The 15,894-nt window shown below is 48.6% G+C and overlaps 1 protein-coding gene across 1 annotated transcript; it reads right to left on the bottom strand.

Moving 5' to 3' along the window:
- Nucleotides 1-6,405: 6,405 nt before the first annotated feature.
- On the bottom strand, nucleotides 6,406-15,058 carry LOC112657541 (kallistatin). The gene is made up of 5 exons (XM_025443588.3): nucleotides 14,939-15,058; nucleotides 12,581-13,228; nucleotides 8,733-9,006; nucleotides 7,732-7,891; nucleotides 6,406-6,957 (listed from the first exon to the last, which is right to left on the bottom strand). Exons 2-5 carry the CDS (start codon nucleotides 13,209-13,211, stop codon nucleotides 6,757-6,759), a joined length of 1,266 nt encoding a protein of 421 aa, XP_025299373.1. The 5' UTR covers nucleotides 13,212-13,228; nucleotides 14,939-15,058; the 3' UTR covers nucleotides 6,406-6,756.
- Nucleotides 15,059-15,894: the final 836 nt, after the last annotated feature.

Here is a 15,894-nt window from a genome sequence, read left to right as displayed (position 1 = left end):
CTGTCCTGGAGGGCTTCTTGCCAACGGGTAGGCTGCAGGCACAGCCACCTGAGCTCTGACCTGGGGCCACCCACTCACCAGTCTTACACAGACCCCCGTTGGCCTCCACAGCACGGGGTCCCCAGGGAGGCCACCTGCTGCTGGCATTCCAGACACAGAGAAAGGGACACCCTCTGGCAAGCCTTCCTTTCTCCAGGCTGATTCCTCTGCTCCCACAGCCACTTGGCTCTACATCTGGGGCAGGATCGTGCGAGCCCGAGGTCTCCACACCCCCCAACACTACCGGATTCCCAGGCAGAGCTTACAGGATTCCTTCAATGGTGAGAGTCTAGAGGAAGTCAGAGGGACTGTCACCATGGCTGGATGCAGGGACCATTGGATCCAGTCCCCTTGCTGTGCAAATAACTGAATTGAGGCTCAGAAAGATGAGCGGGACATCAAATTAGGGACAGAATGGTGCCTGGTGCCCAGGTCACCAACTTCAAGGTCAAGGCTTTTTCCTTAGGAAAGGACTGTATCTGGGTTTTCAGTAGGCTCAGCTGGAGCTGAACTGCCCTTTTTGACCTTGACCTTGGGGCTCTGGAACTCAGCCCCGCCATTTCAAGAGCATTTCCAAGATACTGGTGCAGGGTGCTGGCTCAACCCTTGCTTCATTCCCAAGGTCCCCGGGCCCTGGTGTCAGGTGTCCTGCGTGTGGCCAAGACCCAGGGGTGATGTGGGTGAGCTGGGGTGGGGAATTGGCAGAGGAGACAGGGGGCCAGACGTTGCCCAGGGGAAGCGATCTTGGTGTTCAGCAAACAGGGTCCCTCTACTGCCTCTGAGACCAGGAGGAGACTGAGGCCCACCTCAGTCCACAGGTTAACACCATCACTACCGGGCATTGAGCACTTACTTTGTGCTCGCTGCCTCCCAGATGTGCTGGAAGGTGGGTACTAGTATCTCCATCGGATCAGTGAGAAGACAGAAGCAGAGAGAGGTTAGGTAATCAGCCCAAAGGCACACAGCTAATAAGGGGGAGCGTTAGCAAGGGGAAAGCTAGGTCTCTTCCGTCCATTGTCCCATGTGACATAGCAAGAGTCCTTTAAAGAACCTAGAGATTCCTAAACTGTGTTCTGTAGGGTGGAAATCGTATTACATGCCTGTGCTGGGGTGGATAACATGTCCCCCAAAGATAGCCACATCCTAATACCCAGGATCTGTGGATCTTCCCTTATATGACAAAAGGGACTCTGCAGATGTGATTAAGTGAAGAATTTTTGTTTTAAAAGATTTTATTTATTCCTGAGAGACAGAGGGAGAGAGGCAGAGACACAGGCAAAGGGGGAGAAGCAGCCTTCCTGCAGGGATCCCGATGCAGGACTCGATCCCAGCACCCTGGGATCACGACCTGAGCCGAAGGCAGATGCTCGACCACTGAGCCACCCAGACGTTCCAAAGTGAAGGATCTTGAAATGCAGAAGACTAGCACAGATTATCCAGGTGGGTCCTAAACCTCATTATAGGGCCCCTTACAAGTGAAGGCAGTGAGGAATCAGGCTCAGAAGAAGGCAACATGACCAGGGAAGCAGAAGACCTTGCCATGTGGGGATCCAAGGATGTTCGATGGCCAAGGAACTCCAGGAGGAGAAAGCCCTGCTAACTTCTCCGTGTCGGCCCAGTGAGACTTAGTTTGGACTTTGGACCCCAAAGTGTAGGAGAATAAGTTTGTGCTGTTCCAAGCCACTACGTTGGCATGAATTAGTTACAGCAAGAACAGGTAACGTGTACAATACCCCAGAATGGGCTCCGCATGGAAGTATTTGGGAAAGATGGGATTAACCAAGGGAAGTAGGACTTCTCCAGCTGTGGGCTGTTCCTGGAGACATCACATGGACTACTTTCCAAGACTGTGCTGTAAGGCATAGCTTGAGAATTGGGGGAAAGTCTGTGGCAGCCCCTTACTCCCTGCCCCGGCTGCCCCGAAGGTGCCCCAAAGGAAGGAGGCAGAGACTGGGTTAAGGTCCGAAGAGAGGGATTTCGGCAGGGCGGTGGGGGTCTCGGGGCGCGATGCCCCCCGTATCGGCCTGCTAGGGCCGCCAGAACAAAACGCCATAGACTGACTGGGGGACCTAACAGCAAAGATTTATCTTTTCGCATTTCTGGAGGCTTGAAGTCCAAGATCAAGGTGACCTCAGATGTGGTTTCTGGGGAGATCTCTCTTCCTGGCTCGTAAATGGCACCTTCTCACTGCGCGCTCATATGATCTCTTGGCCCATAAAGAGAGACAGAGAGAGGCAGGTCTGGTGTCTCTTCCTCTTCTTATGAGGATGAGGACACCATCCCTGTGGGATTAAGGCCCAGCCCTTATGACTCCTCTGACTTTAATTATCTTCCCGAAAGTCCCCATCTCCAAATATAATCCCATTAGGGGTTAGGACTTCAACATGTGAATTTTGGGGGGACACCCTGAAGTTTGTAACAGCCTCAGGGAGTGGGTAGGATGGGCCAGCGGCCAGAATATGGGAATTTAAAGGACTCTATAGGTCATGATAGACTTTTTTAGAAAAGATTTTATTTATTTATTCATGAGAAACACAGAGAGAGGCAGAGACATAGGCAGAGTGAGAAGGAAGCTCCCCACAGGGAGCCTGATGTGGGACTCGATCCCAGGGCCCTGGATTCACGACCTGAGCCAAAGGCAGGTGCTCAACCACTGAGCCACCCAGGAGCCCCGATAGATTTATTTTTCCGTTATCACCAAGAGTGACCCAACCCCAACAGATGAGCTTCGCCCTGGGCAGAGGGGCGTTCTGCTCAGCCCACCGAGTGCTGCGATGCTGGGCAGAAGTGATTTTAATGAATTGGGGGTTTTACTGACTCACCTGCCTGGCCCCTGACACATTGTAAGCCCACTTCACCGTTCAGGTGACCTGCCAGCCCTGGCAGGCGTATGAAGTTGTGACTTGCTCTAGAGGACAGAGTTGTGACAAAAGATGAAGCAAGGGACTAGTTCACATTTGTGGGGCACCAAAGAGTTGTGCTTTACATATAATGACTCATCCAGGCTCAAAATCTAGTGCTGTGTAGTATCATCTCCATTTTACAGATGAGGAAACTGAGGCCCAGAACAGCCCATGTCCCATGCTATTATGGGCTGAACTGTGTCCCCACCACCACCACCTTAGAAGTTGAGCTGATTTGAATATAGAGGGTCAATGCTGAGAGAATTAGTTCAGGTGAAATCATTCGGCAGTAGAGGGGACCCTTAAGCCCCTCTGACCAGTGTCCTCATAAAAAGGGGAAATTTGGATACAGACACACACTGGGGATGCCACAGATTGACAGTAAACCATCAGAGGCCCAGAGGGGTTCCAGAACAGATTCTCCGCCCCACAGCCCTCAGAAAGAACCACCCTGCCAACACCTTGACCTTGGATTTCCAGCCTCCAGAACTCTGGGACAATACATTTCAGTTTGTGGTGCTTTGTTCTGATGGCCCCAACAAGCTAATACACTCAGTAATTGGTGGCGGCTGGATTCGAACCCAGGCATTCTGGCTCCAAAGTCTAGTTCTATGCATGGCCTCTTGACAACTCCTAGAAACACGTGTCACCCAAGCTTGCTCCCTGCAGGTGCTCAGAACATGGGAGCATGGGAGCATGGGACCACTGGCCTTAGATCTGCCACTTGTCAGAGAAGGGCCCCTGACCTTCCCAGGCAGCCAGGGATGGAGAGGGCTCCTTCCTGCCCCTCACCTGCCACACTGAGTCAGAACCAGGGGCTCCCAGGACTGTAGCTTCAGGGGATCCCATGTTCACCCTCCCCTTTCTGCTGCAGCAGCTGTTGTGGGGCTCTCTGCCCACTTATGGGGTGGGGAGTGGAACCTGAGATCCAGAGGGGTGAAGAGCCTGCCCCCCAGCACAGGGCTCGTGGGGAAGCTGGGGCTGCACTCCTCTTTGTTTCCATCCAGATTTCAAGTGCCTCCACTGGCGGGGGGGGGAGATCCCCTGGTTTCCTACCAGGCGCTCATCCCCACCGAGTAACTATTTGTTGAATGACAGAACAAATAACCGAAAGAGCCCACGAGGCATCTCTACGCACCCACGTATGAGAGCCATGCAAGCTCATCATTCCACCGGCATTCTGGGGTCCCCAGAGTATGCCACTGGTGCTCATGGTACTCCCATTGCTCCCAAATGGCGTAACCAGTGCCACACAGGTAAGGGACACCATAGGAGAGCAACAAAGGAGAAGAGGAGGAGCCACTGCTCTTGGGGGCAGTGCCTGCATGGAGTCTTTTTATTTATTTATGGGTTTAATGTTCCAAAAGGGCATTTAGAAATCTGAGGAGCTGGCATAAATATTTACCCAATCAATTCCAGGGATGTGTCGGGGGTGGTGCGGAACAAACAGCTCAGGGACCTTGTTCAGGGCACAGCCTTTTTCTTTCATTCATTCATTCATTCATTCATTCATTCACCAAATATCATTTAAGCCTCAGCCACACACCAGACCATACGGTCAACTCCAGGGCCAGGATCTGGGGTGAGTGAAGGGGATGCAGTGTGAACAGAGCTCTGACTTTGAGATCATCTGTCTAATCAGGGCCGGGGGATCAGCGATTAGTGTCAGCCAAGCACGTCTGATGGGAGGATGGCCGTCTGCCTTGGGGAGGGCATGAGGCAGGAGATCCTGGCAGATGCTCAGAGATGGGGAAGGGGGCTCTCAGGGCAATGGGGGTGCAGGAGCAGAGGCCCGGAGTGGAGGCTACGGACAACCTGGAAAATAGCAAGTTTCCGCAGCTGAAGTCACTGGACACACGAGTGTGGGAGGAGGCACAGAGGCAGGAGAGGCAGAGCTGCAGGTGGAGGACTATGGGCGTTATCTTACAGGCAATAGGGTGCCACTGAGGGCTTCTGAGCTGGGGACGGATGGGCTTCATCAGAATACGGAGGCACCAAGCTCAAGGCTGAACTGAGGGTGACTCCTCCCCTTTCTTTCTCTGCATCATACCAGGGCTTCATGTTCCCACACCACCCAGGCAGCACCGGGCACAGTCACCCCAGGCCTTGGCCTCTTTCTCCTGAAGGGCTTGAACCCACCCACCCAGCTGCCTCTGTAAGGGCAGAGTTGCCAGTGTCAGCCTGAGCCAGACTTTATCTCCTGCCTGGCTATTAAAAAACAGAATTCAACTTCCCAACGGATGCAGGGGGGGAGTGGACTCATATTTTCAGTAATGTAGTTGCTTTTCAGCCAATGAAACCAAGGGTTGGGGAAGGAGGAGGGTCTGCATTCCTCTGAGCATGCCAGGACACGGGGTCCTGCAGCCTTTCCAGGGCCTTGTCCGTGTAGCTCGGGGCTGGTATGATGAGCACCAGAAGGTCCTGCTCAGCACCCTCCTTTTCTGGGCTGGCACTTGTCCCAAGGCTGTCTTGTCCAGCTCAGGGCTCCATTTTAGAGGCCAGGGGAGAGAACCTCCAAATCTTCCCTTCCTACCCTGTCTCACTTCCTGTGAGACAATGGCTTTTCCCACCGCCATAAACAGGTCATCTGATTCTTGCTCTGCGTATTGGTTTCCTGGTTTCCCACAATGAGCCTGTTCCTGTACCTGTGACATTATGTGGGCCAGGAACCACGTCACACAAAGCCTGGATCATTGTGACTCTTGCTCAGTCATCTCAGCGCTGGAGGTGACCCACAGCCTGTCTCTTCAATCACCAATGGAAATCTGGGTCTGTGACCTCAGGACCTCCTGCGTCTGACATGCTAGGTGACAAGAACATGACCCAGGGCCCTGCCTAGGGAGATGCATTTGCCACATGTTCCTGAGGTTCAGAAACAAACACAGCCAGGTTCCGTTGGCTTACCCCTACAGGAGGGATCAAGGTTTCTTCTCTAAGACTCTGAGAGAATTAACCCCACATGCTACAGACATCTGAGCTGGACCACCTGGGACAGCCCGATTAGCCGGGTGAGGAAGCAGGCCCAAGAAGGAAGGGGATTGGCCTGAGGCCCTGGAGCACATCAGTGGAAGAGCAGGATGTAAACACAAGCTCCAGACTCCAATCTCAGGCTCTTCCTTCTTCTGCAGTGCATGTGTGACCATGCCCCTGATCCAGGGGACTGGCCACATCTCTATGGCCAAAGATGGGGGAAGTGCCTGCACCACCCGGGGAGAGCCGCCTGCCTTACTGGGCCTTCTTCGGTAGGTCTTTGTGGTGGCCGCCTTGACTCGTGCTCTTCCCACCAAGGCCTTTGGAGCTCCCACTCTGAAACAAGGCATCCACCCTGCCGGGGAGAGCAGGCTGCCCACATTGCTTCTCCATTCCATATACACCTTTGCCAACCCACTGGAACTTGGAGCATCTCACCCTTAATGTCTGGGACCAGCTATGCCAGGGCAGCGCAGAATGAACTCCAAAGAGATGGAGAATAAGGATGCATTTATTGAGAACCTACTATGTACAAGGCACCAAACCAGGCTCCTCATAACCATCATTGTGTTTAATCCCTTCAACCAGCTGGTGGCATTTCTCCCACTTCCTGGGGTGGTGCTCAAAGTGGTGAGATGATCTGCCTGAGATTGCACTGTCCTGAGGATCTGGGTGTCCAGTCCATGAGCAGCTCCTACCACCCACATCCCTCTCTCTCACCAACAGCTTCTGCCCTGGACTCTCAGGATCTTCTGTATCCCCCTCTCCAAACATGTTGCTGCTCCCATGGAGTCCTCCAGGCCACGTCCTCCTGCTTATAACAGAAGAGCCAGCCCTGGGAGGGCTATGGTTTTGTGGGGTTGACAACCTTTCCCAGGAAGAGGATGCTCTGGGTGTTGGTGGAAAAGATCACCACAAAGAAGGGCCGGTTGAACCAAAGGACTCTGTGATTGTGCCAGGCAGACAGAAAGGTGGTAAAGATGCCAGTGGCTGCTGCAGCCTGGGTACCAACTTCATCCACCTCAAGAATGGCTTTGTGGAAACTCTGGGAAGGAAATCATAAGTGTTATCTCAAGAGAACAGAAATCAGGACTTAGGGAAGGCTGGGAGAACCAGAGGTAGTTGGAAATCATCACTACGGGTCACCGCTTGCCAAGCCACTTGTTGGGAATCTCCCAGCAATAATGTCTACACTGGGTGGATCTGTGAGCTAGATGACCTCTTATTTATAGGAATAGTTATTTCTATCTGCAACTGAACACTTTCTATGTGCTTAGGGCTCTTTTTAAATCTTCATAGCCATCCTATAAGGTTGATATATTATGGCCGTTTTACAGATGAGGAAAATAAATCTAGACACTCACTAGCCCTTTGATGCCATAAGGGAAAGACTTGGAATTCAACTCTATAACTCAAGGCTCTATCCTGGAGTACACTTTTGTTTTCTTAACTGAAGTCATAGATCTCTTTCTCTTGTCAAAGAGATCTCTGATACACACACACTCAGCCCAGCCTGGTCTGTATCCTCCCTCTATTTCTATCAATGCATTTGTCACTGTCCATTGTGATCTATGAAGCCCACTTGGCTGTGAGAGCTCCCTGAGGACAGGGTCTGGGTGGATACCATTTTGCCAGTGCTAAGAACTAAGCCAGCAAACAGGGGGTTGGTTCATGGATGCCCATGCCTGTGGATGATTGAATGAAATCCAGGCTCTGAGATTTCATGTGGTGGCAGAGAGAACACATATCACCCGGCAGCTCTCGTACGGCAGAAGTTCCCCACTGAGCCTTCAGGCATGGATGACCACGGATGACTTACCTTGGACACCTGCAGTTTTTTCTCTTTGGTGATGCCAGACAAGTCAACCTGCCTTGAAAACAGGTCCACGAAGCCCATCTTGGGCAAAATCTCATTCAGTTGATAGGAGCCAGAAATGGAGAACTTGGGGAAATGCAGCTCGAGCTTCCTATAAAAATGTCTAAAGGAGGCATGGGGTTAAAACACTGGACCCAGGGACAAGCAAGGGACCCCAGTGCACTGTGGTCCTCTTGACTGCATTCTCTAGCTGGCCCCACTCACTCCAACTGACTGTGCTTCAATGCTCCCAGAGACTTAGAGTCAGGACCCCCACTCCCTCGACCCCGGCCTGCTATCTGCAGGAGCTCCTCCCTTGGGAGCACATTTTCAGCAGAGGCTGCTTTCTGTGAACGTGCCAGGTGCCCAGGGAAATACAAGTGTGACAGTTTTGCCTTCATCTCTGTTGGGGTCCTGCGATTTTCACTTATTCGGGACCAAAGATGATTTCTTTGGCTAGAATTCCTCTACCACGTGAGCCGTGTGAATTTTCCATCCACATGTGGCCCTAGGCTGAGGCTCTTATCTGTGGTTGGAAACTTCCCCCATTCATAGCCCCAAGGTGACAGGAAACTTCCTGCTACTTCCTTGGATGAATGGGTGGAGTTTTCTTAAGTCCCTCTATACTAAGCACCTTGACCCGAGGTCTATGCACTCACTGCACAGGAGCAGATCCTTGAAGAGCCGATGTCACTTCACACAAGTCTTGTGCAGTATAAGGGCTACATCTAGAACCAGGACTCTTAACACCTAGTCTGGTTCTCTTCTCACCAATAGGGGCAAAATCATATTTCAGATGTAACAGGAAAGTTCATTGTCTAAGGGAACCCATGGAAAGTCTGAGAGCAAATAAGAATTTTTTTCATAATTTGGCAATTACCCCCATTCTGGACACTGGCTTTCATTAGGAGGGTCCACAGGAAGGGCAGTGCTGCAGATTCAGCACCACCAGGCACATTGATTACCTCTTCTGAAGTAAGCGGTTCCATCTTGTTAGCATCTCTGGGGTCAAGGCCTCCTCCACTTGCTTCATTTTCCCTCGGTTAGGAAGGATAAAAAAGGCTGTCATGTTTCCTTTGTAATCCATCCGCAGCACTGAGCAGGGTAAGTATCTGTCATTGAGATACCAGTGGTGCGCTGTGTCCTGCAGCATCATAGGCACCTGGACTACGGTATTCTCATCAACGTGGAAGTCTTGGGTAGTGGTCATCGAGGGTTGGAATGGTTTTTCCCACAGAGCTGAAAGGAAGAAGGAAAGAAGGCACAGGGCACCTGGGGACCAACAAGCTAAGCCTTCAGCTAGGGAATGCCTCTCCCACAGTCTTGGAGACTCCCACCTTACTATTCCATCATGGTGTACCATTTAGATCCTTCAAAACCTGACCTGCCTGAGAAACGGATCTCTCAGGGCTCATTTAAGATTCTAAAATGTGAGATACAAAACAGTATAAGCAAGGTTGTTTCATGTCTTCACCATTATTTACATAGCTCTTATTTATTTAAGAGAGAGAGAGAAAGCATGAGATTAGGATGGACAGAGGGGGAGGGAGAGGGAGAAAGAATCTCAAGCAGACTCTGTACTGAGCTTGGAGCACAATACCAGACTTGATCTTACAACCCTGAGATCATGACTTTAGCGAAACCGAGAGTCAGACATTTAACTGACTGAGCCACCCCATGTCTTCACCATTTCATCTACATTGCTGCACTTAAATTCTTTTTGCCAACCTGATGTTTATGTAGTGGTAGCACATTATGGCTTTGTAGTGTACTTTCTTGGTTAAAAATAAGGTTGAGCAATCTTTTGTATGTTTATTGACCAACTAAGTGTCCTTTTTTTTTTTTCTTACATCAACACCACTTCATGTTTTTCTCTTGATTTGTGTAGGGTTGATTCTTAGTGATTTGCAGTTCTTTCTGAACTGAACGCTAATTGTCTATTGGTTGCATGAGTTGCAAATCCCTTGTCTTTCTCTCTGACTTGCATTTTCACTCTATTAATAGTGTTTTGGTGATTGAAATTATTTTAACTTTAATGCAGTGAACATATTAGTCTTTTCCTCTGTGGTTAGGTCTTTTGTGTCTTGTTTAGGAAAGGAAAGCTTTCCCTTCAAGGTCTTGAAGATGGTCTCCTGTATTATATTCTAGAAGATTTAGTTTTCTCTTTTGCAGAAAGGACTCTAGTCCACCTAGAATAAATACTTATTACTCGTTGAATGGAGGGGTCCAAACCCATTTTGTTCCCCCTTGTGGGTATCTAGTTGCACCAGCACCATTTTTTAAAAAATCCACTCTTTCCCTAGTGCTCTATCATGGCAGTGAGGGGGAATGTCAGCTTTGACAAATATCAAATGTCTATGTATCTATCCATGTGGGCATTTCTAAGGTCTATTCTGGCCTCATTATTCTGTCCCATTGGCCCATTTATACTACATAGCCTAAATTAATATGGATTTATGATAAGTCTCACCCTCTGGCAGTCAAGTTTTCCCATCTTAACTATTCTTGGCCTTTTGCACCACCATACACATTTTAGAATCAGCTTGTTAACCGCCACCAAAAAGAAAAAATAAACCTGTTAGGATTTTGATTGGGATTGCATTAAATATTTAGACTAATTGAGGAGATAATCAACATCTTTACACATTAACTATTCCTTTTCATGAACATAGTATATCTGTATTTAAAAAAATTTAAGTCTACTTTAATATCTCTCAAGAGAATCTTATCTACAGAAATCCTGTGCATCTTTGCTAGGTAGTTTTCAGTTTTGAAGGTAAGCCACAATTTTCCCACTCTCTCACCATGTGACTTACAGTGAGGCCTGGGGCTACGTTTATGTCTCTAAGGTGTTGGGCAGATGTGTCAGAGGGAAGGATGTCTCTATCTTCATTCTATTTCTGGAGAACCTCTCATTCTCAGGCCAATAACACTAACCCAGTTGGAGCTAGGTCTCTTTCAGGAAGAGAACACTTAAATCCTGCATTATTTATGGTCAAAGCTTTGGGTAGGTTGATGGAATATACTATACATCAATATACTATATATACTATATATTATATATACTATATACCATAAATATACTATAAATTATATTTTGAAAAGATTGACATCTATAGAATAGTGTGCAACCATTAAAGCAAGATCTAAATAAAGTTTTCAGTGGCATAAAACAACACACACAGTTTTCAATAGCATTAAACTACACCTATACACACACACACACACACACACACACACACACACAAATGAATGCAAAACCTGGAAAATCTGAATAGTCTGTAGATTGCACCAATGTCAATTTCCTGGTTTTGCTTTAGTATGACAGTTGTGTAAGATATTATTTAGGGTAACCTGGATGAAAGGTGCATGGGATCTCCCTGTATTGCTTTTGCAACTTCTATAAGTTTATGGTTACTGCAGAATTAAAAAGGTTTTTAAAAACGTTTTCAGTGGTGCATAAAATATTCCATGTGTAAAATACAAGCAATGACTGATTAGGCTGGATTTTAGTCTGGGACTGTTTCCCAGAATCTGTTCCCTGTAGATTCTGGGTTCAAGGTGGTTACAAGTGTGAGATCAGGAGGTAGATGTGAAGCAACCACCACACTCTAAAGGTCTTCCTAGGAAGATGGGATGATGAACAGATCTAGCAGAGCTCTGTGTGCTCAAGTTTTCCATGCCGTCCTCCAAGTTCATTGTCCAACATTAGCCCTCCAGTGTCCCCAAGTCACTACCAGGTGCCCAGCATGGACCTCTCCACAAGCTGCCCATACATGAACCCACTGTAGTGGCTGGATGTCCCTGGCATATAGATCCCTGATAAACTCCAAACTTCCACCTGTGCCAAGGACTTCACTCCGTTCCTCCAACTCCACTTCCTCCAGACCTTCACTTCCCCACGACTGTGCAAGGTCCAATTCCTATAGCAATCCCCTTTCCCTTAACATTCATGGTGGCTTTGTTCCTCTGATGGAACACTGATGATGCACACTGTACGAATCTGTCCCCACACTGTGATTTCAACTGTTAATATGTGTGTGTGAATGGAAGACTGGAATGAGTTAGGTGAAATGTTAACACTGGTTACCTAAGGGTAGTAAGATTATGGGTAATTTCTATTTCTCTTTTATACCTTTATGTGTTTTTAGGTGTCTTCAAAATGAGCATTGTTATTATTAGATTAATTATGATTACTCTATTTGTTGAATATACATAACTGTCAAGTCTCCACAAGGTTCTTTTGCAAAGGTCCAGAAAACAAATATTTTAGGCTCTGTAGAAACTGCTTATCTCTGTGGCTGTGTGAAAGCAGCCTGAGAAAATACATAAATGAGTGGGCATGGCTGTATGCCAATAAAACTTTATTGACAGAAACAAGTGGTCCATCAGATGTGGCTGGGGTTGGTGGTTTGCCTATCTCTTTAGGCCCTCTCTTAAAGAGTATATAAAAATGTGACATAATTTGATTCTCAAAACAAAGCTTTGAAGGAGGGACTCTTATTATCTTTACTTTAAGCAAACAACCTGCTCTGTTTACACCGGGGTAAGTGGCAGACCTTTGATATGAATCCAGCGGTTCACCTTGTGCATTTCATACATTACTACCATGAAGAAAACAAATAAGTAAATATTTCTAAATTTTCTCAATACTACACAATCTTAGATATCTGATGCTTTCACATGAATCTTCTAAGGGTTGCTTGACCCTATCTGACCCCATCCATCTACTTTCTCTTTTTAAAATATTTAATCTATCCTTAAATTAGGGGGAGAGGGAAGATACAGGATCCAGTAGTGAACCTACTCTTACCTTTGAAGTAAATGTAATTCACCAGCACCATTGCAATGTCCGTGTTCAGTTTGCTCACCAAATCCACAATCTTCCCTTGAGTTTCCTCCTTGATGTGGTCATTGATAAGCTGGGTGGTGCCCACAGGATCATGGAAGTTGGTGAGGAAGAGTTTGGAGTCATAGAAGGCCACACTGTCATTAAGAAATTCCGGAAGGATCAGCAGGTCCTGGCTCAGGAATAGGGTGCTGCCCATGTGCATCTCCAGCCTGTCGTCCGGAAGGTGGAGAGTGTGCAAGAGGTGCTGGAAGCCCCGGTGGATGTCTGACTCGGACACCTCTGTGAGGTTGAAGCCCAGACCCTCAAGGATCTGGGTCTTGCTGTGTGAGCGGGCCCCCAGGGACAGCATGGCGTAGGAGGCCGAAATGCTCAATGGGGAAAAGAAGATGTTGCTCCCAGGACTTTGGGAAGCCATCAGGTGGTAGAAGTGGAGAGCGAAAGCTGTATTGCCTGGGGCAATCTTGAGGCTAGGGGAGCCCTCACCTGTGCTTGGAGGCTCCTGATGGAGGCTGTAGCGCTCAGGATGCAGCTGACCATGAGGTAGGAATAGCAGTCCAGCCAGAAGGAGGAGCAGGCTGTCTGCAAGATCCATCTTCTGCGCTCTCAGGGCTATAGGAGGAAAAAGAGTGCCCAGGCAATTCCTCAGTAGAACATCCAGTTGTTCTAAGAAGTTGGGCAAGGGCAGGGACCCAGGGTGATAAGTGACACTGTGAACTCTTGCAGATGGACCTGTGGCAGGCTAGCAAACAATCCAGCACCTTCCCAGCGTATGATGAAGATGATATTCCATGGCGGTGCTTTAGATGAACCAAGCACACTTCCTGTGCACACACCTCCCTGCATTTCTCATCCCTCTGAGCTCTGCAAGGCACTGGCCTCCATTCTGGTCTCAGAGACTCCAGAAATGACTTAATTGGGTCACCTAACTGGTAAGTGAGCTAGAACACAGTCTCCAGACTCAGCCTGGAGCTCCTTTTACCATTCACATTTATTCCCTCGGTCCGGTGACCCACTGCAGCAAGGGTGCGAATCACCAAAGGGTATGTTAGCATCTACAGCAGCAACATCCAAGGTGTGCTTTACAGTCGACATAATCACTTTAATGCCATTTTGCTTGCCCCTCTTTCCTAGGTAGAGATCAGTGGAACTCTCACCATTGCTCCGTACAGGTAAGATCATCAATGTTCAAAAGCTAACCTGCCCGAAGTCCCAGGAAAAGGATTGATCTCTTTTCCTAGTAAACTTAATCCGCCCCAAACAGGGTGCTCGATTTTTCTCCATCAAATCTGTGCAGCTGCATCAAATGGACCTACCATTACTATCTTGTTCTCAGCCCCAAACCCAGTTGTCATCTCTAGTCTGTGTTTGGCCTTCCATCCCCGACTCCATTCAATCATTGTGCATGTCTGACAGGCTCTTCCCCCAACCCCCCAGCCTGTCCACTGCTATGACCTTCACTCAGGCCTCCAGCCTCATTCACCCAGACCAGGGGTCAGAAAACTTTTCCTGCAAAGGGCCAGAGAGTCAATGTCTTTGGCTCTGCAGGCCATAGTCATGTTGCAGCTGCCGAACTTGGCTGTGTTGGCTGGAAAGCAGCTACCCACGAGGCAGGCTTGTGTGTGGCTGTGTTCTGGTGAAACTTCATTTATGGACAATAAAATGGGAATTTTATATACTTTGCGTGGGTCACAAAATATTGTCCTCCCTTTGATTTTTTTCAACCATTTACAAATTTTGTATTTATATGTATATTTTATATTTTGTTATATCTTGCATTCTTAGCTCAGGGGCAAGGCAAAAATAGGCCGTGGCCTAGATTTGACCCATAGGGCACCATTTGCTGAGCCCTGTCTTAGACCACTGTAGTTTCCTACCTGGTCTTTCTATATTATTTTCCACCCAGGAATGGGAATAACCACTCTACTCACCTGCTTAACACCTGTCCCCATAGCATGGCTTCCTACCAAGCTATAATACCTTCTCCTGCCCTAACCGTCACATGCGTACTTATCTCTGGCTTTGCAGTGAGTTACCCAGAATTCTCTATCTGACATTCTCCAAAACACCTGGGTCTTAAGTCATATGTGGCCTTGCAGGAGGCGCTTCTGGGCCTGGGTGCCGGTTTGCTCACTGGTGCAACATGAAGGCTGGTGCAATCATCTGTAGGGGTCTTTCCACCATAGGATGTGTCACCTCTAGGTCTTTCCTAGTCTTAGCACTACAAGTCTTATGTCCCAGATCTCCCAGTCCTAGGAAAACTAGGATGATTGATCACCCTCCCTTCTGAGTCTCAATCGTGGCCCTCAGAGAGTTACTCACGGTCAGTCCTGGTATGGCCCCCGGGCAGCTGTCTGAGTGCTAGAGGAAGCCCAGGAACAGGGTCTGGGCTTATCAAGCCAACGAAGGTTGGCAGAGGCTTTCAGCACCACCAGCACCACCTACCACCTCCCAGATTAGGTAATTATTAACGAACAGACCTATGGGTGCAGCGTGGAGTCTCAACACAGAGAACTTCACTGAAAGTTGGCTCAACCTTCTCAAGATGACCCCCCTTCTGTCCAGGGGGATTCCAACTGAGTTTACCCCTTGCTCTTTGTGTCGTGCACTAATGTTTGCCTGGCACATGCTTCCCCCAGAGGCTGATGGGGCCCCTTAGTGGATGTGGCCTCCACATTGCCCCTCATTGGCCATGTGAACTCAGGCACATTTATTCCCCTCTCTGGGTTTGTCATGCACCCATCCCATCCCCCACCACCTCCTGCAAAATGAAGAGGTGGACCAGATCAGGGGCAGCAAACCCCAGTGCCCTCACAAACCTCAGAATACTGCTTCCAGGATGACATAATTAAGAATGGTGGACATGTGGGACTGGAGAGGGTTACTTCTCTGTGGCCATCAGGACCCACTGGGCTGCGGTAGGGGGCTGGATCCTGCCCTGGTCCTCCAGTTTGCAATCCTGGACTATGGATTGCCCAGGAACCTTCTGGCTTTAAAGGTACATGACTCTGTGATGGAACATGTTGGCCTATGAGGTACCATATGTTGGCCTTCAAGGAGAGTGCATCCAGGGGTAAAGGTGGCATGGGGTGGGAGCAAACCCCTCTGTGGGCCAGGAATCCAATTGCACATTTCCTTTTTAATTATGGATCTTGAATCTGATTTATGTGTAGTAATCAGTGAGCTTGGGCACCCTTGGACTATTCTGGGGCAGTTAAATATGTGGATAACATATGGTTGTTTCTTAAGCTCAAGGGGAAGGAAGTGATGTGACCCGA

This window comes from Canis lupus, chromosome 8 (genome assembly GCF_003254725.2).
Source record: "Canis lupus dingo isolate Sandy chromosome 8, ASM325472v2, whole genome shotgun sequence".
In the NCBI taxonomy this organism is placed as follows: Eukaryota; Metazoa; Chordata; class Mammalia; order Carnivora; family Canidae; genus Canis; species Canis lupus.
The sequence above is the reverse complement of the archived record's forward strand: the minus strand, read 5'-3'. Positions and strand labels throughout refer to the sequence as shown.

Coding starts and splice junctions, on each gene's coding strand:
- LOC112657541 (XM_025443588.3), bottom strand. CDS start 13,211: ATGGATCTTGCAGACAGCCTGCTCCTCCTTCTGGCTGGACTGCTATTC. Junction 9,007..12,580: donor GAATTACATTTACTTCAAAG/GTAAGAGTAGGT, acceptor TCTTCCTTTCAG/CTCTGTGGGAAAAACCATTC. Junction 7,892..8,732: donor AACCGCTTACTTCAGAAGAG/GTAATCAATGTG, acceptor TGCCTCCTTTAG/ACATTTTTATAGGAAGCTCG.